General features: G+C 53.9%; 2 protein-coding genes and 1 pseudogene across 5 annotated transcripts in view; 2 read left to right on the top strand and 1 right to left on the bottom strand.

The window, feature by feature from the left end:
- Positions 1-4,872, top strand: part of GTF3C5 (general transcription factor IIIC subunit 5) — a 28,552-nt gene extending 23,680 nt beyond the window's left edge. For both annotated transcript variants that reach the window (XM_054501859.2, XM_063649992.1), the window contains exons 6-11: positions 193-307; positions 773-853; positions 1,076-1,173; positions 2,383-2,465; positions 3,135-3,277; positions 4,183-4,872. In XM_054501859.2, the coding sequence (XP_054357834.1) occupies positions 193-307; positions 773-853; positions 1,076-1,173; positions 2,383-2,465; positions 3,135-3,277; positions 4,183-4,349 (687 nt within the window). In that variant the 3' untranslated portion in view covers positions 4,350-4,872. The remainder of the gene's footprint in view (positions 1-192; positions 308-772; positions 854-1,075; positions 1,174-2,382; positions 2,466-3,134; positions 3,278-4,182) is intronic.
- Positions 4,873-4,991: 119 nt separating this feature from the next.
- On the top strand, positions 4,992-18,328 carry LOC129044441 (bile salt-activated lipase). Of its 3 annotated transcripts, XM_063649991.1 has the most exons (12): positions 4,992-7,945; positions 8,094-8,443; positions 10,802-10,952; positions 11,038-11,160; positions 11,438-11,635; positions 12,959-13,089; positions 13,267-13,374; positions 13,540-13,657; positions 15,115-15,301; positions 15,499-15,702; positions 16,904-17,101; positions 17,432-18,328. In XM_063649991.1, the coding sequence occupies exons 2-12, from the start codon at positions 8,378-8,380 to the stop codon at positions 18,237-18,239; spliced, it is 2,292 nt and encodes a 763-aa protein (XP_063506061.1). In that variant the 5' UTR covers positions 4,992-7,945; positions 8,094-8,377; the 3' UTR covers positions 18,240-18,328. The 3 variants fall into 3 exon arrangements, with proteins under 3 accessions (XP_063506061.1, XP_063506060.1, XP_054358330.2); XM_054502355.2 differs by lacking the exon at positions 4,992-7,945 and having other exon boundaries at positions 7,964-8,200; XM_063649990.1 differs by lacking the exons at positions 4,992-7,945; positions 16,904-17,101 and having other exon boundaries at positions 7,962-8,200.
- LOC129043551 (uncharacterized) lies at positions 6,880-7,755 on the bottom strand (annotated as a pseudogene).
- Positions 18,329-27,296: the final 8,968 nt, after the last annotated feature.

Consider the following 27,296-nt stretch of genomic DNA (forward strand, 5'->3'; position numbering starts at 1 on the left):
GAAGACCAAGGTTTGGAAAGGCCACGTGCCCTCACCAAGGTGACAGGGCCTGCACGTGGCAGAGCAGGGCTGGGCATCCAGAGCCCTGTCCCCAGCTCCTGAGCTCTTCTGCTGCCTTGCTGTAGGCTCTGCCCCGTCCAGGGACCTGGGCCTTCACCTCACCTCACATTTTTCCCCCCTTTTCTGTCCCAGATAACAGGCCCCTGGCGCAGCCTATGGATTCGATTTGGGTATGACCCCCGAAAAAACCCAGATGCCAAGATTTATCAAGTCCTCGATTTCCGAATCCGTTGTGGAATGAAACACGGTAAAAATTCCTGAAAGCTTTGCTTCCTACCTTTCTCTCTATTTATCTTTCAGTTTCTAGCATTCTCTTTTGTAGTAAGAATCTTTTCATTTGGAAAGAATAAAAAAACCTTTTGCCCCCATTGCTGAGACTCTTTTGAATGCAGAATGGCGTGGAAACAAAAGTCCTAGTTCTGTGCTGGCCCCGCCGCTGACCGCCCGTTTCTGAACCACAGTCCCTCATTAAGTGACTCCATGTGCCCTATGGTCCTGTGATGCAGGCCAGGCACTTGTGAGAGCATCAGTGCCCGCCCCGCCTGGGAAGTGCTGAGATGTGTTGGTGACCGCAGTGGCGTGCTTGGCAGCCTGGGGTTGCCCTCTCAGGAGCTGGCCCCATGGACCCAAGTCCCATCTCCAGTGTGAAGCCAGTGTTGTGTGCCGACGGGCCCTGTGCCCGCCCACCTGACTTGCTTGTCCTCGCCTGCAGGTTACGCCCCCAGTGACTTGCCGGTCAAAGCAAAGCGCAGCACCTACAACTACAGCCTCCCCATCACCGTCAAGAAGACACGTAAGCGTGCCAGGTGCCTTTTGTGGGTCGTGAGTGATTTGCCAAGGAAGGCGGGGCACCGGGGCCCAGACGGGGAGGTGGTTCCTGGGGGTCACTCCAGGGCTCTGCCGGTCATTCCTCCCCAGAAGGGGGTGGACTGGCAGGAGGGCAGGACATGGTGGTTGGGAGAGACACCTCCTCCCCACCCTGCACCTGCCAAGCACTGCTGTTGTCCCCACGCAGCCAGCCAGCTTGTCACCATGCATGATCTGAAGCAGGGCCTGGGCCCATCGGGGACGAGTGGTGCTCGGAAACCAGCTTCCAGCAAGTACAAGCTCAAGGTGGGCGCCCCTGAGCCCCAGGAGGGAGTGGCTCCCAGGGGAGGCCGGGAATGGGGGGGAGGACTTCCCTCTTGGGGCCGGGCACCCTGTGGGTAGCTCTGCCCACCGGGGCCTCGGCACCTTGCCTACTTTTAGGTCAGCCTTCAGACACTGAGGGTGAGAACTCGGGTGCAAACCCCTGGGGCTGTGTGTGTTGGGGACATCTGGCGAAGAGGTGGTGACAAGTCTCAGACAGGGAAGCCTGGCACCAGCAGCTGCATGTGGCTGTCCTTCTCGAGCCCTTTGGGAGCCTGGGCCCCCACTGAGCCACGTGACCACTCCCGGAATGATCGGAATTGGGCACACACAGGAGGACAGAGCCAGAACAGGCCGTGTGGGCCGCAGCTGTGGCAGGAGCCTCCCCGGCTCACGTTTCCGTCAGTGCGGTTGCCCGGCGGGGTTTGGCAGTTTCCAGAGCTGTTCCCACATTCAGGCTCCCACAAGCCGCTCCACAGTCCCGGGGGAGGCCGAGAAGGGGGCATCCCGCACGGTGGAATCACCTGCCGAGGGAGTGGGTGGCAGAGATGAGTGCCGCAGAGACAGGTGATGCGAGGGACTCGCTGTCCCCCAGTGTCCAGGGCCCCTGCCTACTTCCTAGGTTTTTCAGACCTTTGCTGTCTTCCCAGTGAGGGACGATCATGCCACAGCCTGTGCGGCCTTCCTTCTCAAGGCCTCTCCTAGGAGGCCGTTATCCTTACCTCTAGAACTACATGGCTGGGTACGGAAAGGAGAGAGTAAACACTCACTAAGCCCTACTTTCCCCAGAAAAGATGTCAGGGAAGCCCATAGGGGGACACAGGGTGACAAATTAGCAGCAGTGGGTGAGGGATAAGGTCAGAGTGCAGGAGGGCACAGAGAGCAGAGCCTGGCACAAGGCTAGTGCCGGTCCCATGCCATGGGCGCCATGGCCTGCTGCATGGGCAGGCTCACCGTTTCCAGTGGCCCCGGGAGGGCCTGGGTGCTCCTCTGCCTCTCCCAGAGCCTCCTGGGGAGTTGGACCTTGTTTTTTCCCCACCTCCTCCGTGGCCTTCCAGCCTGTCTGCCCAACCTGCTCCTGGTGACCAGCCAGCTCCCTGGAGAGACCCCATGGGAGCCTACATGGAGTCTGCAACACTGGCAGCCCCAGGGCTCTGGCTGACCTTCCCTGTCTCTCTCCCTCTTTGTCACCAGGACTCTGTCTACATCTTCCGGGAAGGGGCCTTGCCACCCTATCGGCAGATGTTCTACCAGTTATGCGACTTGAATGTGGAAGAGTACGTATGGGAGGGTCCCTGAGACACTGAGGGGGGCCTGTGGGACCCAGGGACCAAAGTGGTCTCTGCAACTCTTCCACTTCACGTCGGCCTTCATCTCCGGCAAGAGCACTCGCCTGTCTGGGAGTTTGGTGCTGCCGAGAGCCCTGGCGTGCTGGTGGCCCTCATAGAGGCGGTGCCCTATAGAAAGCCATGGCTCCAAGCTGCGCAGAGATAGTTCTTACTGTTATGTCCTTGCTCCTCTTCCACTGTCCACATAAAGGCCCCATGAGGTGGTTCTCAATCCTAGGACACATCAGATCCCACAAACCTTTTATCGACTTGTTCTCAATGATGTTTAAAGAATTGCAGGGAAAGGGCACTCACTGGGATGGGAGGAGATGGGAACACATCAAATACATCTTGAAATCTGCTGAAAGCCATGGTTCACCAGAAGCATGTGCAGTGGTAACACGGCCAGCTTCACGTGTGTGAGGGGGTCCAGGGAGCACACAGGCTTAGGGCCCCAGCTGGGAGCACACAGCTTGTGTTTCCAGTTCCTCTCTATAGACTTCGCTCACGGGGCTGCCTTTCTCAGTACAGCTCTGCCTCTGGCAAAAACCAACACTGGCATCTCTTAGCAGAGACCCACCCTGGGACTTTATGTCCCAACCCTCTCCCCACCCCCAGGTTGCAGAAGATCATTCACCGCAATGATGGGGCAGAGAATTCCTGCACAGAACGGGATGGGTGGTGCCTCCCCAAGACCAGCGACGAGCTCAGGGACACCATGTCCCTCATGATCCGGCAGACCATCCGCTCCAAGAGGCCTGGTAAGAGCCGCTTGGGGTAAAGGGGGTCCAGGATGCCTGGGGATCTCCTTTGAGACAGAGGTGTCCCTAAGGGGACCCATTCCTGGGAAATGGCACCCAGGTGGCATCATCTTGCCCCTGGCCCTGGTGGGAGGAGGACATTGTGAGCCAGAGCCCAGCCCAGGTGCTGGCATCACCCGAGCTGCCCAGAGGCTGCCTCAGCCGAGGCCCTCAGCCCTGCGGTCTGGGGCAGGAGACAAGCCCAGAGGGGCCGGGTGCAGCAGCCTGGCACTGCCATCAGGGCCTCCACCTGACGCCCTCACACCAGCCCACGTCTTTCAGCTGTGCATGCGCAGCCTCTGCCTCTGTCTTCTTCATGTTCTGTGTGGCCCAGCCCCTTCCTGGAACCAGGCAGCCCTGGCAGGAGCAAGGGCCAGCTGCAGGGAAAGTGAAGGGGGCAACACCTGCCAGGCTGTGGGTCTGACGAGGGTGGGAGGAGTCATAAGAGGCCCCCTCTCTCAGGGAACTCCTCCCAGGCTTGGGGAGGACGCATCCTGGACCCAGCCACGCCCCACAGATCTGACCGAAGCAGGGGTTCTTGGTCTTGCTTGGAACCCAGATTCAGCTCCCTTTGGGAATCTAATCAAGGGTGTGGACCCTTTCCCAGAGAAAATGGCGTGTTGACTCTCGAGGGTCCATGGGCCCTTGAAGCTGCTCATGGCTCCCCTGCTGCAGGATTCCCCTGGGTGCTTGTCAAACTACAGCTTCCCTGGGGGGCCTCCACCCCATACTTACCCACCAGCTTTTTCAGAGCTCGAGCTCGGACCCTTATAGTAGTAAACAGGCTCCCCAGAGCTTGGTGGCCTTTCTGGGGCCACCCGGCAGCCTGCATGGGACCCCCATGGACTTGTCTCCTCCGGCCCCAGCTCTCTTTTCCAGCTCAGCCAAGGCTGACGGAGGGAAAGAGCAGCTGACGTACGAGTCTGGGGAAGACGAGGAGGAGGATGAGGAGGAGGAAGAGGAGGAGGAGGACTTCAAGCCATCCGACGGCAGTGAAAATGAGATGGAGACAGAGATTCTGGACTACGTGTGACAGGGCCCAAGGCTGGGCCTCCCTGACCCGGCCAGACTGGTGTCTGGCCTAATGAGGGAGCCAGGGCTCCCCGTTGCCACCCACAGTGCCTGGAATGGCCCTGGGAGGCCCTCTGAGGAGAGCTGGAGTCCCAGCAAAGGGTGCAGCTGACCCTAGCACTGGCTGTGACGTGCTGCTTGGTGCTGCCTCTGGTCCTGAGGGGTTAGGGACATCCCCAAAGGGTATGCCCTGGCTCTGCCACCCATGAACCAGCCCAGCATCCAGCCAGTGAGTGGGCACCCAGTGCCTCTCAGGATGAGACCAGTAAATGCCGGAAGTGGAGCTGGGCAGCTGCGGAGCCCCAGGCCACAGGCCAGTCTCGCTTGGCTCTCATGACTGTGGTGGTGGAGATAGCGTGGGGAGCCTGGCCCATGGTCTCAGGTGGCAAGAAGTGCCTTTAGCTCTGGATCCCAACTGTTTGGCGCAGCTTTGGCCACAGCCAGGCCCCTCTGGAATTGTCCTTATTAAACCAGTTTCCCGAGAAGTCTTGGTTTCTCAGTGTGAATGTTGGAGCTGCAGGGGAGTCTTGTTGCCTTGGGGCTTGGGCCCCGTTTGTCCCTTCATCTATTCCTTCATTCATTCCTTCATTCATTCAGTGACATGCTGGCAGTACTGGCCTGTGCCCCTCACATGTCGTCGGGTTGGGTGAGGGCAGCTAGGAGGACTCCAGGCCCAGGGTCAGTTCTTCTCTAAATGAATACCTTCTTGACAAAATCATGGGAAACGGGCCCTGCTGTCCCATGGCTGCCCAGTGTGAAACTAGTGGGTCCTGAGCCCACCGAGCCTGCCTGCCTGGCCCTGCTCCCCATGTTGCCCTTGGCTGAGGCATCTCTTGTGCCGAGTCGGCAGCAGCACTCCTTCCCAACCTGAGTGCGTGCCGAGTATTTGTTGAAGAAACAAAGTCATTTGTCCTAGAGAATGGGCCCGTTCTGGATTGGCTGGTTGCTTCTGTGTGGTGCTGAATCTGCTCCTCTCTCCCTTGTATTTCCTGGGGACAGGTGGAGGCTCAGCCAGATTCAGGTTCAAGGTCTCTTCCTAGGCTGCGTCAGTCTGCATGCATGGGATATCTGCTGGGCCCCTTTGTTGACACCAGGGTTGACCAGCAGGTTTAGGTGTTGTCAGCCTGATGCATTGGTCTTTTATCTAACGGTTTTTGGGTTTCTGTGGTTTTTTGTTTCATATGTGGGTCTTTTTTTTTTTTTTTTTTTGAGATGGTCTTGGTCTGTCGCCTAGGTTGGAGTCAGTGATGCAGTCAGGGCTCACTGCAGCCTTAACCTCCTGGGCTCAGGTGATCCTTCCACCTCAGCCTCCTGAGTAGCTGGAACTACAGGTTATGTACCGCCATGCCCAGATAATTTTTGAATTTTTTGTAGAGATGAGGTCACACTAACGTTGTCCAGGCTGGGCTCAAGGGATCCTCCCACCTCAGCCTTCCAAAGTACTGGGATTACAGGTGTGAGCCACTGTGTCCAGCCTATTTAATGGCTTTTGAACAGCTGTTGATAATTGCCTGGACCTACTACTTCCCTAAGGGTGCAAAATGGTGATTTTTTGAATTATATCATTCCCTCTGCATTTAGTAGCTGGAATCCTATAAAGGAATCTTCCTCATCGTCTATTTGATTACCCTGAAATACTGTTTTCACAGAAAAGAAGGGAAAATGCCTGTTTTCACCTCTAACAGTTTTCAGAACAATGAGTTAGTGCCCTGGCAAGGGCCAGTGACAGGGCAGGAGCGGGTAGAGAGTGTGTTTCCTGGGCTGCCCGGTGAACTCTCAGGTCTGTCAATTGCAGGCTTGCTTTTTCATGCCCAGTTTGTCTATCTTTGGCCAGAGGCGGCCTCAGGTTGACCTCTGTAGTCCTTTGACACAAGCCTTGAGTCTTGGGCACCTTCCTTACTTGCAGCTACCACGATGCTGCAGGCTCCAGCCCCTCCCTGGCATTTCCTACCATGGGCCCGGCCCAACCATCTCCCCAGGGTGCACTCCTTCGTCGGTGTGAATATGCTGTTTAGAGACCCCAATCTGGTCAGCAGGGGTGGTGCTTGCTCCTGGGATTTCTTTACTGCTAGGGCTTTGGAAGAGACAGAGCCAGGAAATAAGTTGTTTTTTTTTTGCCAATTTTAAAAAAATAAAGTACGAGGCTGGGCACGGTGGTTCATGCCTGTAATCCCAGCACTTTGGGAGGCTGAGGCGGGCAGATCACTTGAGCTCAGGAGTTCGAGACCAGCCTGGCCAACATGGTGAAACCCTGTCTCTACTAAAAATACAAAAATCGGCTGGGTGTGATGGCGCACGCCTGTAATCCCAGCTACTTCAGAGGCTAAAGCAGGAGGATCCCTCGAACCCAGGAGTTCAAGACTGCAGTGAGCTATGATTGTACCACTGCGCTGGGTGACAGAGTGAGACCCTGTCTCAAAAACAAAACAAAACAAAACAAAAAAAACACCTCTGTGGACTCCGGGTGATGATGACACGTCAGTGTGGGTTCATCAAGTGTAACAGCTGTACCCCTTGGTGGGGGATGTTGATAATGGGGGAGACTGGGGTGGGGCGAGGACATACGGGAAATCTCTGTAACCTTCCTCTAATTTTGCTGTGAACCTAAAGCTGCTCTAAAAACGTACATATATATAAACTGGGGCCTTCCTTTCCCTCTGCCCTGCCCCAGCCCTCTCCGCCACCTCTTTCCTCTCCCTGCTGCCTCCCCTCTTCCCTCCCCTTTCCTCCTTAGCCACTGTAAATAACACTGCAGCAAAGGCCTGAGGCAAATGCCTTTGTGCTCTGGGGCGCCCCAGCCGCCTGCAGGCCCCTTATTTCCTGTAGCCAAGCTCCTCCCACGCCCCAGTCCTTTCCCCAGCCTCCCTTGCCCACTAGGCCTGAATTGCTGGGCACTGGCTGTGGTCGACAGACAGAGGGACAGACGTGGCTCTGCAGGTCCACTTGGTCCCTGGCACCAGCCGCAAGGGTGGCAGAACGGGGGTGTGGTTGGTGTGGGAAGCACAGGCTCCAAGTCTCCTGGGGGGCTGTTGGGTGGGAAGGCTCTGGCTGCCCTCGTCCTGTCCCCATCACTGCAGTGGGCTGGGCGGTGGCTGGAGCTGCCACTGAGTCTCGGTGAGGCTGACCTCACACTGGCTGAGCTTACAGGCCCCATCTGTTCATGGTGTTCTTTCACGTCTCAGAGCCTTTCCTGGCTGCAGGAGTAATACCTGTTCACAGAAAATACGAGTGGCCTCCTCTTCCTCCACAACCTCACACGACCTTCTCCCTTCCCTCCCGCTGGCCTCTTTCCCTCCCCTTCTGTCACTCTGCCTGGGCGTGCCCCAGGGCCTTGGCTGGGCCCTTTCTTTCCTCAGGGAAACCCACATGGTTGGGCTAGATGCCTCCGCACCACCCCACCCACACCCCCTGAGCCTCTAGTCCTCCCTCCCAGGACATATCAGGCTGGATGGTGACACTTCCACACCCTTGAGTGGGACTGCCTTGTGCTCCTCTGGGATTCGCACCCAGCTTGGACTGCCCGCTCCACAGGCCCCAGGAAAAGCTCGTACAGATAAGGTCAGCCACATGGGTGGGGGGCCTGCAGCATGCTGCCCTCTCTGTCCCAGAAGTCACGTGCTTGGTCCCCTCTGAAGCCCCTTTGGGGACCTAGGGGACAAGCAGGGCATGGAGACATGGAGACAAAGTATGCCCTTTTCTCTGACAGTGACACCAAGCCCTGTGAACAAACCAGAAGGCAGGGCACTGTGCACCCTGCCCGGCCCCACCATCCCCCTTACCACCTGCCACCTTGCCACCTGCCTCTGCTCCCAGGTAAGTGGTAACCTGCACAGGTGCACTGTGGGTTTTGGGAAAACTGGATCTCCCTGCACCTGAGGGGGTAGAGGGGAGGGGGTGCCTGAGAGCTCATGAACAAGCATATAACCTTGGATCCAGCTCCATAAATACCCGAGGCCCAGAGGGAGGGCTACCCAGAGGCTGACGCACACCATGGGGCGCCTGCAACTGGTTGTCTTGGGCCTCACCTGCTGCTGGGCAGTGGCGAGTGCCGCGAAGGTAAGAGCCCAGCAGAGGGGCAGGTCCTGCTGCTCTCCCGCTCAATCAGATCTGGAAACTTCGGGCCAGGCTGAGAAAGACAGCCCAGCACAGCCCCGCAGCAGATCCCGGGCACTCACGCTCATTTCTATGGGGACAGATGCCAGGTAAAACACAGGATGCCCAATTCCATTTAAATTTCAGATAAACTGCCAAGAACTGCTGTGTAAGTATGTCCCATGCAATATTTGAAACAAATTTATATGGGCCGGGCGCAGTGGCTCACACCTGTAATCCCAGCACTTTGGGAGGCCCAGGTGGGTGGATCACTTGAGGTCAGGAGTTGGAGACCAGCCTGGCCAACATGGTGAAACCCCATCTCTACTAAAAATACAAATATTAATCAGGCGTGGTGGTGGGTGCCTGTAATCCCAGCTACTCGGGAGGCTGAGGCAGGAGAACTGCTTGAAGCTGGGAGGTGGAGGTTGCGGTGAGCTGAGATCACGCCACTGCACTCCAGCCTGGGTGACAGGGCGAGACTCTGTCTCAAAAAATATAAAAGAAAAAGAAAAAAATGAAACATACTAAACAATTCACTGTTTACCTGAAATTCAAATGTAATTGGGCCTCTTGAATTTGCGTTTGCTAAGCCTGGTGATCCCACCTACCAACCTCTCTGATGGCGACGTTGTTCCCATTTTACAGAAGGGGAAACGGGTCCAGGGGCAGGGAGTGTGGAGAGTAGGCAGACGGGTGGAGAGAGGCAGGCAGGCAGTTTGCCCAGCATCGCACAGCTGCTACCTCCTATTCCTGTGCAGAAGCCTGAAAGCCGGGCTACTCCACACCCAGGTCCACGTCCCTCCAGAAAGAGAGCCGGCAGGCAGGAGCTCTCTCGAGGCATCCATAAATTCCGCCCTCTCTGCCTGTGAAGGAGAAGCCACAGAAACCCCAAGCCCCACAGGAAGCCGGTGTCGGTGCCCGGCCCAGTCCCTGCCCCCAGCAGGAGTCACACAGGGGACCCCAGATCCCAACCACACTGTCGTGCCGCCTGCTGTGTCTCAGGCCCTGGGGACTCCTCTCTCCACCTCTGCTGCCTGCTCTCCACACTCCCTGGCCCTGGGACCTGTAGGTTTGGACAGTGGTCCTGGGCTCCTGACTCAAAGGAGAGGTCACCTTCTTCTTGGGCGAGCTCTTCTTGGGGTGCTGAGAGGCCTTCGGCAGGTCATCACGACTCCTCCCCATTTCCCCACCCTGAGGCCCTCAGGCCAGTTTCAATTGCACAGGGATCACGCCACTGGCACAAGGAGACACAGATGCCTCGCAGGGGATGCCCATGATGCCTGCATGTGTTCCTTCTGGTTCCTTCCCTCCAGTTCCAACCTCCGCACTCTCCCACACCAGTGTGACAGGGGGCCCATCACCCTAGACTTCAGAGGGCTGCTGGGACCCTGGCCGGGCCTGGGGGTGTAGGGCCACCCTGCCCTTCCCCACCTGGAACCTGGCATAGGTGACAGCCAGCAAGCAACGACCTGCTCCCACCATGCACCACGGGAAGGGGGAGCTGCTGCCCAAGATGGACAGGAGGTGGCACTGGGGCAGACAGCTGCCTCTCAACAGGGTGACTTCAAGCCCAAAAGCTGCCCAGCCTCAGTTCCGTCGGGGACAGAGGGTGGATGAGCATCAACCTCCAGGCCCCTCGTGGGGGTGGACAGCTTGGTGCACAGAGGCAGTTTTCATGGCACAGGGAAGCGTGGCGGGGGCGGGGGGGGGGTGGTCCCTAGGGGGTTCTTTACCAGCATGGGGCACAGGAACTGTGGGGACTTGGGCATGGGGCCATCGACTTTGTGCCCAGCCAGCTAGGCCCTGTGCAGGGAGATGGGAGGAGGGAAAAGCAGGCCCCACGCCTCAGAAAGGAGGAAGGTTGGTGTGAAACATCCTGGGTACACTGAGCATTGGGTGCGCTCCTGCCGGGAGCTGGACAGGCCTCGCATGTGATGACAAACAGGCCGACAGGAGACACGGCTGCCGCTCATCTTCCACATGGGGAAACTGAGGATCGGAGTCAAAGCTGGGCGGCCATAGCCAGAACCCAAACCTCCATCCCACCTCTTGGCTGGCTTCCCTAGTGGGAACACTGGTTGAACCAGTTTTCTCTAAGATTCTGGGAGCAGGACACCCCCAGGGATAAGGAGAGGAACAGGAATCCTAAAGCCCTGAGCATTGCGGGGCAGGGGGTGCTGTCTGGGTCTCCTGGGCAGAGCTGTCCTGCTTTGAAGCTGTCTTTGCCTCTGGGCACGCAGAGTCGGCTTGCCTTGCCCCCTCCGGATTCAGGCCGATGGGGCCTGAGCCCCCCTGACCCTGCCCATGTCTCGCTTGCAGCTGGGCGCCGTGTACACAGAAGGTGGGTTCGTGGAAGGTGTCAATAAGAAGCTTGGCCTCCTGGGTGACTCTGTGGACATCTTCAAGGGCATCCCCTTCGCGGCTCCCACCAAGGCCCTGGAAAATCCTCAGCCACACCCCGGCTGGCAAGGTGGGAGTGGGTGGTGCCAGACTGGCCCTGCAGTGGGGCGGGTGAGGGCGGCTGCCTTCCTCATGCCAACTCCTGCCACCTGCAGGGACCCTGAAGGCCAAGAACTTCAAGAAGAGGTGCCTGCAGGCCACCATCACCCAGGACAGCACCTATGGGGCTGAAGACTGCCTGTACCTCAACATCTGGGTGCCCCAGGGCAGGAAGCAAGGTCTGCCTCCCCCCTACTCCCCAAGGGAACCTCCCATGCAGCCAGAGCCCCAGATCTACTCCTGGCTTGAGTCTAGGGGCTGCAAAGCTGAACTGCCATGAAATCCCACAGAGGTGGGGAGGGGAGCACCCACTGCCGTTGCCCAGCCTGGGGCAGGGCAGCCCCTTGGAGCACCTCTCTGTCTTGGCCCCAGGCACCTGCTGCACAGGGACAGGGGACCAGCTGGGGAGAGGGCCAGGTGGGGCGTCTGGGGTCACCAGCCGCTCCCCCATCTCAGTCTCCCAAGACCTGCCCATTATGATCTGGATATATGGAGGTGGCTTCGTCATGGGGTCCGGCCACGGGGCCAACTTCCTCAACAACTACCTGTATGACGGCGAGGAGATCGCCACACGTGGAAACGTCATCGTGGTCACCTTCAACTACCGCGTCGGCCCCCTTGGGTTCCTCAGCACTGGGGACGCCAACCTGCCAGGTGCGTGGGTGCCTTCGGCCCTGAGATGGGGCAACCAGCATGCTGAGCCCAGCAGGGAGATTTTCCTCAGCGCCCCTCACCCCAGACAACCAGTGGCGGTCCACAGAAAGACCCGGAAGCTGGAGTAGAATCACGAGATGCAGGAGGCCCTTGGTAGCCGTAGTAAAATAAAAGATGCTGCAGAGGCCGGGAGAGGTGGCTCGTGCCTGTAATCCCAGCACTTTAGGAGGCCCACACAGGTGGGTCACTTGAGCACAGAAGTTCAAGACCAGCCTGAAAATCACAGGGAGACCCCCATCTCTACAAAAAAAATAAAAAATTAGCTGGGGACTGGGCGCGGTGGCTCACCCCTGTAATCCCAGCACGTTGGGAGCCCAAGGTGGGTAGATCACCTGAGGTCAGGAGTTTGAGACCAGCTTGACTAAAATGGAAAAACCTCTTCTCTACTAAAAATACAAAATTAGCCTGGCATGGTGGCGCTTGCCTGTAATCCCAGCTACTTGGGAGGCTGAGGCAGGAGAATCGCTTGAACTCAGGGGGCGGAGGTTGCGGTGAGCCGAGCTCATGCCACTGCACTCCAGCCTGGAGAACAAGAGCAAAACTCTGTCTCAAAAAAAAAAAAAAAAATTAGCCAGGCGTGGTATCTCATGCCTCTGTTCTCAGCTACCTGGGAGGCAGAGGCGGAAGGATCGCTTGAGCCCAGGGGTTCAAAGCTGCAGTGAGCCGTGGTCGTGCCAGTGCACTCCAGCCTGGGCGACAGAGTGAGGTCCCGTCTCAAAAATAAGAGGCTGTGGGACAGACAGACAGACAAGCTGAGGCTCAGAGAGAAACCAGGAGAGCAGAGCCAAGTGAGACAGAGAACAATACCTTGAGGCAGAGATAGCTGTGGACGCAGAAGTGGCAGGACACAGACAAGAGGGACTGGGGCAGGGGCAGGAGAGGTGCATGGGCCTGACCATCCTGCTCCCCACAAACACCACCCCCTCCAGCATTGCACCAACCCAACCTCCTGGGGACCTCCCCCTTTAGCACCCCACCCGACTGAACCTCCTGGGGACCCACCCGATACAGCACCGCACCCGACTCAGCCTCCTGGGGACCCACCCACTCCAGCAACCAACGAGACCTAGTCTCCTGGGGACCCACCCCCTCCAGCACCCTACCCGACCCAGCTTCTTAGGGACCCACCATTTGCCAACTGGGGCTCTGTCATGGCTCCAACTCTGTTGAGGGCATTTCCGCCCCACCCATGCTGATCTGCCCTCCTGGAGGCCAGGCCTGGGCCACTGGTCTCTAGCACCCCCTCCCCTGCCCTGCCCCCAGGTAACTATGGCCTTCGGGATCAGCACATGGCCATTGCTTGGGTGAAGAGGAATATCGCGGCCTTCGGGGGGGACCCCAACAACATCACGCTCTTTGGGGAGTCTGCTGGAGGTGCCAGTGTCTCTCTGCAGGTCTGGGGATCCCCGTGGGGAAGGCCTGCCCCAGAGGTTGGGAGGAAGCTCAAACGGGAAGGGGAGGGTGGCAGGAGGGGCATGGAGCTGGGGCTGTGGTGCTGGGGTGTCCTCGTCCCAGCGTGGGGTGGGCGGAGTGGGGAGCGGCCTTGGTGATGGGATTTCTGGGTCTCGTAGACCCTCTCCCCCTACAACAAGGGCCTCATCCGGCGAGCCATCAGCCAGAGCGGCGTGGCCCTGAGTCCCTGGGTCATCCAGAAAAACCCACTCTTCTGGGCCAAAAAGGTAAATGGAGGAGGGCAGGGCTGGGCAGCGTGGGGGCAGATTTCATACCCGGGTGGGGGCTGTCCACATTTCCATTCTTTATCCTGGACCCCGTCCTTGCCTTCAAATGGTTCTGAGCCCTGAGCTCTGGCCTCACCTACCTGCTGGCCTTGCTCCTGCCCCCAGGTGGCTGAGAAGGTGGGTTGCCCTGTGGAAGATACCGCCAGGATGGCCCAGTGTCTGAAGGTTACTGATCCCCGAGCCCTGACGCTGGCCTATAAGGTGCCGCTGGCAGGCCTGGAGTGTGAGTAGCTGCTCGGGTTGGCGCATGGGGTCTCGAGGTGGGGGTTGCGGGGGTACTGCCAGGAAGTACTCTGGAGAAGAGAGGAAGGTGCCAGAGCTGCGGTCTGGTCCTGTCACCAACTAGCTGGTGTCTCCCCTCGAAGGCCCCAGCTCTAAGGGAGAGGGGGAGCCATTTCTTCTTTTTTTTTGAGATAGAGTCTCACTGTTGCCCAGGCTGGAGTGCAGTGTCGTGATCTCAGCTCACTGCAACCTCCGCCTCCTGGGTTCAAGTGATTCTCCTGACTCAGCCTCCCATGTAGCTGGGACTACAGGCACATACCACCATTCCCAGATAATCTTTCTGTGTGTTTAGTAGGGGTGGAGTTTCACCGTGTTAGCTAGGATGGTCTCGGTCTCAGGACCTCGTGATCCGCCCACCTCGGCCTCCCAAAGTGCTGGAATTATAGGTGTGAGCCACTGCGCCCGGCCCCTTCTTTATTCTTATCTCCCATGAGTTACAGACTCCCCTTTGAGAAGCTGATGAACATTTGGGGCCCCCTGCCCCACCTCATGCATTCATATGCAGTCATTTGCATACAATTTTAGAGAGATTCATAGACCTCAGACCAAGAGCCTTTGTGCTAGGTGACCGTTCATTCATTCATTCATTCATTCAGCAAACATTTACTGAACTGTAGCACTGGGGCCTCCAGCTCCACTATTCCATACCCCGGGAAGGCCTGGGGACCACTTCCACAAACACCTCTGCATGTCAGCCTTACCAGCTTGCTAGGCTAAGGCTGTCACTCGCTCATTCTTCTGTGGCAACGTGCCATGAAGCCAAGTCATCTGCACGTTTACCTGACATGAGCTCAACTGCACGGGCTGGACAAGCCCAAACCAAGCCCCACGGCCCCACTGGAAGCAAAGCCTGCTGTGCTGGGCCCAGTGACAGCCGGGCCCCACCTGCCTTAGCAGCCACTGGGTCCTCTAGGGGCCCGTCCAGGGGTCTGGAGTACAATGCAGACCTCGCACCATTTTTGGCTGATGGACTGGAACCCAGCCCTGAGAGAGGGAGTTCCTTCTCCATCAGTTCCCTCAGTGGCTTCTAAGTTTCCTCCTTCTTGATTCAGGCCCAGCAGAGAGAGAGAGGAGAGGGAGGGGCTGCCGCTGAAGAGGACAGATCTGGCCCTAGACAGTGGCTGTCAGCCTGGGGACGTGTGGCAGGGCCTGGAGACATTTGTGATTGTCACAGCTGGGGAGGGGGTGCTCCTGGCACCTTGTGGGTCGAGGCCGGGGATGCTCTAAACATCCTACAGGGCACAGGATGCCCCCGATGGTGCAGAATCAACCCTGCCCCAAGTGTCCATAGATCAGAGAAAGGAGGACATAACCAATTCCAGCCCTGAGAGATAAGGGGCGGCTCAGGGGAAACTGGAAGGTACAAGAACCTGCTAACCTGCTGGCTCTCCCACCCAGACCCCACACTGCACTATCTGGGCTTCATCCCTGTCATTGATGGAGACTTCATCCCCGATGACCCCATCAACCTGTACGCCAACGCCGCCGACATCGACTATATAGCAGGCACCAACAACATGGACGGCCACATCTTCGCCAGCATCGACATGCCTGCCATCAACAAGGACAACAAGAAAGTCACCGAGTAAGCAGGGGGCACAGGACCCAGGGGCGACCCGTGCTGGAGGGCCGCCGGGAAAGCACTGGCGAGGGGGCCGGCCTGGAGGAGGAAGGCACTGGGTGGAGGATTGGGAGTAAGGGAGTTAGCACCAGTCGGGGTGGGTACGCACACACCCTCCTGTTGGCACAGGCTGAGTGTCAGTGCCTACTTGGTTCCCCCAGGGAGGACTTCTACAAGCTGGTCAGTGGGTTCACAATCACCAAGGGGCTCAGAGGTGCCAAGACTACCTTTGATGTCTACACTGAGTCCTGGGCCCAGGACCCATCCCAGGAGAACAAGAAGAAGACTGTGGTGGACTTTGAGACCGATGTCCTCTTCCTGGTGCCCACCGAGGTTGCCCTGGCTCAGCACAGAGCCAATGCCAAGTGAGGATCTGGGCAGCGGGTGGCTCCTGGGGGCCTTCCTGGGGTGCTGCACCTTCCAGCCAAGGCCTCGCTGTGGGTGGCTCTCAGGTGTCTGGGTTGTCTGGGAAAATGGTGTTGAGTCCCCACCTGTGCCTGCCTGATCCACTTTGCTGAGGCCAGGCAAGACTTGAGGGCCTCTTTTTATCTCCCAGACTACAGGGGGTTTACAAACCCTATGATCCTCTGTCCTGCTCAGCCCTGCACCCCATGGTCCTTCCCACTGGAGAGTTCTTGAGCTACCTTCCATTCCCCACACTGTGTGCATTGAGAGAACACTGGACAATGATTTCTATCCACTGACTCTTATGGGCCTCAACTTTGCCCATAATTTCAGCCCACCACCACATTAAAAATCTTCATGTAATGATAGCCAATTATAATTAAAAATAAGGCCAGACACAGTGGTTCATGCCTGTAATCCCAGCACTTCAGCAGGTCGAGGTGGAAGGATCACTTGAGGTCAGGAGTTTGAGACCAGTCTGGCCAACATGGCAAAACCCCATCTCTACTAAAAATACAAAAATTATCCAGGCATGGTGGTGCACGCCTGTGATCCCAGCTACTCAGGAGGCTGAGGCAGGAGAATCAGTTGAACCCGGGAGGTGGAGGCCGAAGTGAGCCGAGATTATGCCACTGCCCTCCAGCAGGGGCAACAGAGTGCGACTATGTCTCAAATAAAGAAGTAAATAAATAATAAAAATAAAAAATAAGTTAGGAATACGAAAAAGATAGGAAGATAAAAGTATACCTAGAAGTCTAGGATGAAAGCTTTGCAGCAACTAAGGAGTACATTTAGCTGTGAGCCTCCTTTCAGTCAAGACAAAAAGGGAAACAGTTGAGGGCCTATACCTTGTCCAATCTAATTGAAGAATGCACGTTCACTTGGAGAGCAAAATATTTCTTGATACCGAATTCTAGAAGGAAGGTGCCTCACAATGTTTTGTGGAGGTGAAGTATAAATTCAACTGAAATTGCGGAACCCATGAATCCATGAATTTGGTTCTCAGCTTTCCCTTCCCTGGGTGTAAGAAGCTCCATCTCTTCATGTGAATTTCCCAGACACTTCCCTGCCCACTGCCCGGGACCTCCCTCCAAGTCCGGTCTCTGGGCTGATCGGTCCCCAGTGAGCACCCTGCCTTCTTGGGTGGTCTCTCCCCTCCAGGAGTGCCAAGACCTACACCTACCTGTTTTCCCATCCCTCTCGGATGCCCATCTACCCCAAATGGGTGGGGGCCGACCATGCAGATGACATTCAGTACGTTTTCGGGAAGCCCTTCGCCACTCCCACAGGCTACCGGCCCCAAGACAGGACAGTCTCTAAGGCCATGATCGCCTACTGGACCAACTTTGCCAAAACAGGGTAAGGCGTGGGTTGAGTGCAGGGCGGAAGGCCACAGCCGAGAAGGGCCTCACACCACGAGGCCCTGTTCCCTCATTTGCCAGTGGAGGGACTTTGGGCAAGTCACTTAACCTCCCCCTGCATCGGAATCCTTGTGTGTTTAAGAGGATAAGAGTTACTGGCAGAGCCCCAAGCCCGTGCACATGCACAGCCGGTGCCCAGTATGCAGTGAGGGGCATGGTACCCAGGGCCAGCTCAGAGGGCGGGGAAGGCTCAGGCGTGCAGGTGCAGAGCAAGGCTTCAGCCCCCGGGGAGTCCCCAGCCCCTGGACAGCCTCTTCTCACTCTGCAGGGACCCCAACATGGGCCACTCGGCAGTGCCCACACACTGGGAACCCTACACTACGGAAAACGGCAGCTACCTGGAGATCACCAAGAAGATGGGCAGCAGCTCCATGAAGCGGAGCCTGAGAATCAACTTCCTGCGTTACTGGAGCCTCACCTATCTGGCGCTGCCCACGGTGACCGACCAGGAGGCCACTCCCGTGCCCCCCACGGGTGACTCCGGGGCCGCCCCCGTGCCCCCCACGGGTGACTCCGGGGCCGCCCCCGTGCCCCCCACGGGTGACTCCGGGGCCGCCCCCGTGCCCCCCACGGGTGACTCCGGGGCCGCCCCCGTGCCCCCCACGGGTGACTCCGGGGCCCCCCCCGTGCCCCCCACGGGTGACTCCGGGGCCCCCCCCGTGCCCCCCACGGGTGACTCCGGGGCCGCCCCCGTGCCCCCCACGGGTGACTCCGGGGCCGCCCCCGTGCCCCCCACGGGTGACTCCGGGGCCGCCCCCGTGCCCCCCACGGGTGACTCCGGGGCCCCCCCCGTGCCCCCCACGGGTGACTCCGGGGCCCCCCCCGTGCCCCCCACGGGTGACTCCGGGGCCCCCCCCGTGCCCCCCACGGGTGACTCCGGGGCCCCCCCCGTGCCCCCCACGGGTGACTCCGGGGCCCCCCCCGTGCCCCCCACGGGTGACTCCGGGGCCGCCCCCGTGCCCCCCACGGGTGACTCCGGGGCCGCCCCCGTGCCCCCCACGGGTGACTCCGGGGCCGCCCCCGTGCCTCCCACGGGTGACTCCGAGGAAGCTCAGATGCCTGCAGTCAGTTTCTAGTGTCCCATGAGCCTTGGTATCAAGAGGCCACAAGAGTGGGACCCCTGGGGCTCCCCTCCCATCTTGAGCTCTTCCTGAATAAAACCTCATTTCCCTGTCCGCGTCTGTCTTTGCTCTCAAGGCTAAGCTGCAGGATCTGCCTGTCAATTGCAGCCTTGCTTTTTCATGCCCAGCTCGTCTATCTTTGGCCAGAGGCGGCCTCAGGTTGACCTCTGTAGTCCTTTGACACAAGCCTTGGGTCTTGGGCACCTTCCTTACTTGCAGCTACCACGATGCTGCAGGCTCCAGCCCCTCCCTGGCATTTCCTGCCATGGGCCCGGCCCAACCATCTCCCCAGGGTGCACTCCTTCGTCGGTGTGAATATGGTGTTTAGAGACCCCAATCTGGTCACCAGGGGTGGTGCTTGCTCCTGGGATTTCTTTACTGCTAGGGCTGTGGAAGAGACAGAGCCAGGAAATAAGTATTTTTTTTTTAACCAGTAAAAAAAATAAATGAATAAAGTATGAGGCCGGGCACAGTGGCTCACACCTGTAGTCCCAGCACTTTGGGAGGCCGAGGCAGGAGGATCACTTGAGGTCAGGAGTTGGAGACTAGCCTGGCCAACATGGTGAAACCCCATCTCTACTAAAAATACAAAAAATTAGCCAGGTGTGGTGGTACGCACCTGAGGTCCCAGCTGAGGCAGGAGAATTGCTTGAGCCCAGGAGGTAGAGGCTGCAGTGAGCCGAGATCGCACCACTGCACTCGAGCCTGGGCAACAGAGCAAGGCACCATCTCAAATCATAATAAAAGTGTGAATTCATACAGGTATTTCCCAGTTGTAAGACTGTCAGGTTTTACTTCTCTGATTTTACACTTGTTTCTTTCTCTGCCTATGCTGAAAGTCTGGGTTCGACAGCACCAGCATAATTGTTTATGTTCTTTTTCCTATAACATACATATGCTAGTTTTGAAATATAAGATATAGGCCAGGCGCAGTGGCTCACGCCTGTAATCCCAGCACTTTGGGAGGCCAAGGCAGGCGGATCACGAGGTCAGGAGATCGAGACCATCCTGGCTAACACGATGAAACGCCGTCTCTACTAAAAAATACAAAAAAAGTTAGCCGGGCGCGGTGGCGGGCGCCTGTAGTCCCAGCTACTCGGGAGGCTGAGGCAGGAGAATGGCGGGAACCCAGGAGGCGGAGCTTGCAGTGAGCTGAGATTGCGCCACTGCACTCCAGGTTGGGCGACAGAGCAAGACTCCGTCTCAAAAAAAAAAAAAAAGATATTGCAATAAATCATATAAATTATATTTAAAGTACATGAATTTAAATAACAAATTATAAATTATATAAAGTAATACATGATAAAATATTAAGACTACTAAGGATCATTTAAGATCGGTTTGCTCATTCTCCTTAAATTATCCCACAGAATAAACAATTGTGCTTCCAGGTCCCTTAAGTAACTCTATGGTTAAGCCATCTACCGATACACAGTTAGAACTTTGGGGTTTTTTAATCATGCAGATGTAGACACTGACCTAAGACTTTTTGTTTTTTTCTTTGAGACTGAGTTTCACTGCAATGGCATGATCTTAGCTCACTGCAACCTCTGCCTCCTGGGTTCAAGCTATTCTCCTGCCTCAGATTCCTGAGTAGCTGGGCCTACAGGCATGCACCACTATGCTCGGCTGATTTTTTTTCCTTCTAGTAGAGACAGACTTTCACCATTTTGGCCAGGCTGGTCTTGAACTCCTGACCTCAGGTGATCCACCTGCCTTAGCCTCCCAATGCGTTGGGATTACAGGCGTGAGCCACTGTGCTCAGCCCCTACCTAGGACTTTTAAGCGGATGTTTCTCTGCCTGAAAACAAAGTTTAAATGTTCGTTTTAGAGCAACCTGTAAACAGTAACTGTAGACCCTGATATTTGTTGTGCCATGAACTTCTCATCCATAGTTTTGCTGAGTGAAGGTATTGATGGGAAATGTGAAATTCAGAGAGGCAGGCACGGGCCCAGGCCACACAGCTGGGGAGCGGCAGCATTGGTTGGGACCTGTGTTGGATTTGCAATTCTGCCTTGTGTGATGTAACCTGGACTTCATTAAAATTAAAAATTTCTGCTCTGCAAAGACACTGTTAGGAAAACAAAGACAAGCCACAGACTGGGAAAACATTAGCAAAAGACATCTGATAAAGCACTGTTATCCAAAAATATACAAAGAGCTTTTAACACTCAATAAATTTTAAAAACCTGATTCCACAATGGGTCAAAGGCAGACACCTCACCAGAGAAGCTATACAGGTGGCAAATAAGCATCTGAAAAGTTAACCTAGGTTGGGTGCAGTGGCTCACACCTGGAATCTCATCACGTGTGGAGGCCAAGGCAGGAGGATCTCTTGAGTCTAGTTAATTCAAGACCAGCCTGGACAGCATAGCAAGACCCCATCTTCATTTTTTTCAAAAAGATATCCACATCATATGTTGTCAGGAAAACGCAAATTTAAACAGTGAGCTACCACAGCATACCTGTAAGAATGGCCAAAATCCAGAAAATTGGCCAAACACCAAATGCTGACGAGGATGTGGAGCAACCAGAGCTCTCATTCAGTGCTGTTGGGAATAACAAATGGTACAGCCACTTTGGAAGACAGTTTGGCAGTTTCCCAAAAAATAATGCCTATTTCTTCCATGTGATCCAGCACTCAGATTCCTGAGGATTTACCCAACCTTCAAACAGATGTTTATAGCTGTAAACCAAAAATAAAACTCCAAGCCTGGCAACTGACTGAATGGAATGCCCTCTCGGCCAGGGGAACCCAAAGGGACCTGAAGGTTCAGGCCATGATGGGCAGTAGGGGTCGGACATGCCTCATTGTACTCTCTTCCCTTTGGAATTCAGGCACAGCTGACCAGCTTTAAAACAGATCTGAAGACTGACAGAACAGACTCTGTAGAAATAAGATATGAAATTCCAACCTGACTGTAGTACAGCATCACATGACAGATAGCAGGTCACGAAAGAAATTGAAATCTTTTACCCCAAAATGTATTTCTTTGACATATTTTGGAATGGCCCTGCACAGCTGTCTCTTGTGGAGGAAATTTGCATTCTGTAGAGAATCTCCTTCCCTTACCAGGTCATTTCTGAAGAGTCCAGCACCTTTTAGAGGTCTGAGAGGAAACAGTTGCCATCTATTGTCTCTAAGGGAAGCCATCTATGAGACTTCATCTACATAACAAAAATCTTGGGCCATGCACGGTGGCTCATGCCTGCAATCCCAGCACTTTGGGAGGCCGAGGTGGGCAGATCACCTGAGGTCAAGAGTTTGAGACCAGCCTGACCAACATGGAGAAACCCCAACTCTACTAAAAATACAAAAATTTAGCTGGGCGTGGTGGCGCATGCCTGTAATCCCAGCTATTCAGGGGGTGGAGGTAGGAGAATTGCTTGAACCCCGGAGGCGGAGATTGCAGTGAGCAGAGATCATGCCATTGCACTCCAGCCTGAGCAACAAGAGTGAAACTCTGTCTCAAAAAAAAAAAGAAAGAAAGAAAGAAGGAAAGAAAGAAAAAAGAAAGAGAGAGAAAGAAAGAAAGAAAAAAAGAAAGAAAGAAAGAAAAAGAAAAGAAAAGAAAGAGAACCTTGGTCTTCACAACCTTTTAACTTAACCAAGATCCTCCTTTCTATTGATTCCAGGGTTTTTGATAATAACTCTTTCAACCAATTGCTAATTAGAAAATCTTTGAATTCACCTATGATTTGTAAGCCATCCCAAACCCTCTCACATTACTGATTTATGTCTTATGTCTCCCTGAAATGTGTAAAACCAAGCTGTAACTCAACTGCCTTGGGCACATGTTCTCAGGAATTCTTGACACCGTGCCTCTGGTTATAGTCAATCATATTTGGCTCAGGATAAATCTCTTCAAATATTTTACAGTTTGGGTTTTTTGGTCAACATAGCAGATGTTTATAGTAGCTTTATCCATAATTGCCACAACCTGGAGGTAACCAAGATGTCCTTCAGCAGGTGAATGGATACAATACATCCAGACAATGGAATTTTTTTCAGGTCTAATGTTGCGGGACGCTGAGGACTAGAGACCAGTACAGATGAATACAGGAGGATATTTATTTTAAGGTATGCACCGGCTCAGTGGATTCACATCCAAAAAGGTGAGCCTTGAACAAAGACAGAGTGGGGTTTTTATAAGCAGGCTTACAAAAGTAAAACAAAGGCAGTCAATCATAGAGTGCATAACTTGTGGCCTTGCCTAGCTGGTGGCCTTGTAGCTGTGTCAAAAGAAAAATGAGAACTGGCTAAATACAAACATTTGTAAAACACAGTCATGCTTAAGAGGCCAGGGAAAGGAGTAACAGTAAAGGAATTTGTCTCTCTCTCTTTTTTTCCTCAACCTTGCTCTGGAGGTGGGGGGCTGTCTGGAGCTCATTCCTTTGGCCTTGGCTTTTTGGACAGCGTTATCTTATAACTGTCCTTGAAGTGAGCTGCTAAGCAGAGGAAAACTTATTTCTTTTTCGTTTTAACCCTCACTACATTTTTCCCCGCTTCGAGTCCTTTTATAAAAGAAGTTTAATAGAAGGCCTCACTGTTACTTAATTCTGCGTGAAGAGACAAGTTTTCTTCTTTGGACAAAGGTTGATATTTATGCAGAGCCATCAGCTGAGTGGCAGTTTGCCTAGCTACTATTGCCTCTATAGTTGATTGAATGCTTCTAGCAAGGAGAGGTAAGAGACAAAGGAGTATTAGGCAACTTCCTAGTACAGCCAGAACTACTCCTATTAAAGTCTTGAACCCTCCGAAAAATGAAAAACAGTCTCCAAAGAGAGAATCTGGAGACCACCCTTTCCAAGTTTGAACTGGAACATGGGCAAATTTTCTCATTCTTGCAGTTATTTCTATAATTGCCTTTCCATTGTCATCAATTTCCAGGCAGCAATTAGTTCGATTGAACTTCCCACATCCTCCTTCTTCCCGGGCATTAGTCTAAAGCTAATCTATTTTGATAGATAGCATTTCTCATTTTTGTAGATTGCTGGGCTAATAGATCTAAAGCCCTTGCTGTTTCATTAGTGATGATCTCAAGCACTATCTGTAACCTTATGATGTGGTTCAGTATGTAAATAGGAGAACAGTTACCCCATGAGCCATCTTCCCCCCAGGTAGCAGGCCCATAGTAGTGAATTATTCTACTATGGGGGCCATTCATCATCTTTCCAGTCCCCTATGGCTATGTCTTTCTTTGCGCTCCTTCTATATCTTTCTCTGTTCTCATCATAGACAGGATACTCTAAGGCTTCTCCTTGTCTTAGAGGAATTAAGAAGAAAGACGGCCTAATTGTTCCAAGTACACAGGCCCCTGTCCATTTGGCTGGTAACTGTCGGTAGGCCCGTGGCCCACAGATCCGATAGAGACCAGAGGGTGCTTGCCAGGTGTTTGGAGCTTCAAGGTGACACCAGGTGTGGCTCAGAAAAGAGAAACGGGAGAATGGATTTGGATGAGGTGGTTTAAGTCTATCTTTGCCTCGCCATAAAGTTTTTCCTAATTTTTTAACATGTTTGCTGTCCCAAACATGTTAATTCACCTAGTAGGTCTGTAGAAGTTTTTCCCTAGCGAGCAATACAGTATTTCTCGATAATAGAAGTTTTTAAGAGCCAGACGCTTGAACTTGTGGGACTCAGTTTGCGGGAAGAGTCAGTCAGAGTAAAGTTATCTTGAGGCATTAACTCTTTTGCTTCCCAAGGCCATTGGTCTCCCATGTTAGTCCCTCCACAAACATAACATGAGGAGATGCCTAGGCTGCCAGCAATGTTTTCAGCCATCTGAGCAAATAGGTTTTTGGCTAAAGGGGGAGGCTCAGCAACTTTTGATTTATATGCTCATAGAATGACTTAAAGACTCGGAATTGCTGCTGGGATTACTTCTTGGTTTGAGTCCTCTTTATAATATACAAATTTACTTTAGCTTTTTGACTGCTGCTTTGTAATGCCATGGAGTAACCTGGAGTCCATATAGGTAGATCTGGCTATAAGATAGTAAGATTTACAGGATTGCAAATGCTTGTCTTACAATCCGGTTTTGCTGGCGCTTTGATGAGCAAGATTGGCTTTAGCCTCAGTGATGATCGGTCAGTGAACTGTGTTGTACAGTTCCAGCAAGCTATTGCTAGGGCCTTGGAGGGGCAAACAGGGTATGCACATACAATTTTGTACTGGCAGTTTGTATAGTACCCTGTAGGACCAGAGATTGTGAGGTAGGTTGGGTTCATGGATGTTAACTGACAAATATCAAAGTATATGGCTATAGCCCCCCCTGGGGGTTAGAGGCTTGGGTTTGCCTTGTAAGACTTCCTTTCTTCGACTCAATGTGAACCTCAAACCAAGTCCTAGGTAAAGACTTAGGGTCATAGCATATATAAGGCTGGCCATTTCCTGGGTCACAAATTGAATAGGTGATCTGATTGTAAGTACAAGTTCCTAGGTGAGTCCCTGTACACTCCTAATAAGTATAGTATAATAGAGTCCTAGTTATACTGTTTCCCGACCCTGTAGTGTGTGTACAATGGGGACACCTTTCTAAGGGTACTTCTTTTAGCATGGTCAAGGGGGGTAATAACAGCAAAACAATGTACAACATATTCGTATCCAGCAAGGACAGAAGAGGGCCTTGCCTGGGTGGGGGAGATTGAGCACAGCGACAGAACAATAGTAAAACAGTTAGTATTATAAGGAAAACTACTAGTCCTAAGATTTCTAACCACATTTACTTGCTCGACGAGTCCTCAAGCTTCGGCTGTGCGTAGACTAGTCAGCTTCGAGTGTGTGACTAGAGCGGGGCTTGTCTCCTTAAGCTTCAGCCGTGCGTTGACTGGTCAGCCTCCTGAGTGACCAGATCAGGGCGGTTGTCCTCAGCAGCAGCTTGTTCTCTTCTCAGGATCAGCTGGGTTGGATGATCTGTGTCCTGCTGGCTGGTCCACTTGTCTTGAGCTGCTGGTTTCAGCCGACTGTGGTGGATCCAAGACATAACACCTGCAACTTTAACAGCAACGGGAGTGGACAAGATTACAGTATAGGGCCCATCCCATATGGGTCCTAGAGAAGTTGGATTCCACTTTTTAACCCAAACAGAGTCTCCAGGTTTGAAGGGGTGTACTGGGTCTCTCAGGCTTATAGGCATCCTTTCTTGTACCCAGCCATGGACCTCTTGCATGGCCATTCCTAAAGCCTGCATTTGCTTTCTTAAGGTTAATTCCTCTAGTTCCTGGAGATCACCTTTAATTTGACCTATGATTTGGGGTTGGCCAACTGAACAAAACCTCACAGGGTAAATACTCAGTTTGGTGGGGGTGCACCTGTCTCGGAGGAAGACCATAGGCAAAACCTGATCTTATCTCAGATGAGTTTCCTGGCAATATTTCTTCAGTAGCTGCTCGAGTGTCCACTTCATGCATTCCACTTTTCCTCAACTATGCAGCCGATAGGCTGAGTGTAACTTCCATTTTATTTTTAAGTCTTGTTAAATCTTGTACTATTTCAGCTACAAATGCCGGCCCATTGTCTGACTGTAAAGGTACAGGCAGTCCAAACCTGGGGATAATATCTTTTAACAGTATTTAGTCATTTGTCGTGCTTTTTCTGTCCTGGTGGGGAAAGCCTCAACCTATCCTGAAAAAGGTGCAAATAAACACTAGCATATACCCATAGCTTCCGGCACGGGGCATTTCGGTAAAGTCTATAAGCAAGTTTTCACAAGGCATGGCTCCTTCTCCTGTTCGGTTTCCCAGAGGAGGGGTTCCTTTTCTCCTCTTTTTGTAACTTCATGTAACAGCTTAGCCTTCAGTGAGAAATCTGGAATCCAGATACGGCAGAATCCTGCTGCCTTCACTTCTAATGTGACCATAGCCTCCTGGAGGCCCAGTGAGAAGGAGCCCGGTCTGTCCCAGTCCTCACGTCCTTCAGCTCCTGCCAGCCCAATCAGATTAGTATCTGGTTCCTCCAAGGTACAGCAGCCCTTGGCTGATGGCCTCTTTGTCTTGTGGTCTTGGCCATTTCCCTCATTGCCTTCTGGAATGCTCTAAAACCCCCCTGGGCTCCTTCCAGTGGCCTTTTTTTTTTTTTTTTTTTTTGCATCTCTCACATTGATCCCTCTCTAGCCTTGGTCAGCTCTCAAATCCTTGTCTAACTTGAACTCTTCCACATCCACATCTGTGTCCACATCCTCTCACATCGCTAATTTCTCTTTCTATAAGGGCTGCTGCCAACAGATCCGCCTTTTTCTTAAGCCTTTGATCTGCTTCCTTTTTCCTTCCTTAGTTCTCCTGCTCCTACAGTCGGCTGGCAGGGCTGGGCAAGGACAAACCTGAATATAAAATTCAGCGTGTCTGCTGCCCACCAGTCCTTTACGCTTGGAGAAGAGAGAGATGTTTCTCTTTTTCTTCTCTTCTGTCTATTAAACCTCCGCTCCTAAAGTCCTTGTGTTTGTCCCTGTCCTAAATTTTCCTGGTGCATGACGACAAAACCCCCGGGTATGTAGACCAGACAATGTAGCCGCTTCAAGGGATTTGAGTGAGGAAGGAATGAATCAATGGAGCCCAGGGGGGTTTTAGAGCATTCAAACTATTCAGGATGATACTGTGGGGACCAAGGGAGAGCTTTCCCCTTCTCCCTCTGAAGGACCACTGAAAAATCACTGACAGATTGTCTCATAGGAGAAAGGGCATACATATTTTGTTTAACGCGTATACACGGGAGCCTTTGAAATGAAGACCCAACTTCCCAACAGAGCACAGAGCTTAGATACCATCTTGAGGTTCCACAAAGAATGTGGGCTCAGAGCATGGCCAAAACTAGGTTAGGGGCTGGGCGCAGTGGCTCGCGCCTGTCATCCCAGCACTTTGGGAGGCTGAGGCAGGCAGATCACTTGAGCTCAGGAGTTCGAGACCAGCCTGGCCAACATGGCAAAACTCCATCTCTACTAAAAATACAAAAATTAGCTGGGTGTGATGGCACACACCTGTAATCCCAGCTACTTGAGAGGCTAAAGCAGGAGGAT

The sequence above is a fragment of the Pongo pygmaeus genome, chromosome 13, assembly GCF_028885625.2.
Source record: "Pongo pygmaeus isolate AG05252 chromosome 13, NHGRI_mPonPyg2-v2.0_pri, whole genome shotgun sequence".
In the NCBI taxonomy this organism is placed as follows: domain Eukaryota; kingdom Metazoa; phylum Chordata; class Mammalia; order Primates; family Hominidae; genus Pongo; species Pongo pygmaeus.

Bases quoted from the DNA above. Each gene is read 5' to 3' on its own strand.
- LOC129044441 (XM_054502355.2), top strand. From the start codon at position 8,054: ATGGAGACATGGAGACAAAGTATGCCCTTTTCTCTGACAGTGACACCA. The intron at 11,161-11,437 runs GTCTGCCTCCCC...CCCCCATCTCAG, and splicing joins GCCCCAGGGCAGGAAGCAAG to TCTCCCAAGACCTGCCCATT. The intron at 13,090-13,266 runs GTCTGGGGATCC...TGGGTCTCGTAG, and splicing joins GTGCCAGTGTCTCTCTGCAG to ACCCTCTCCCCCTACAACAA.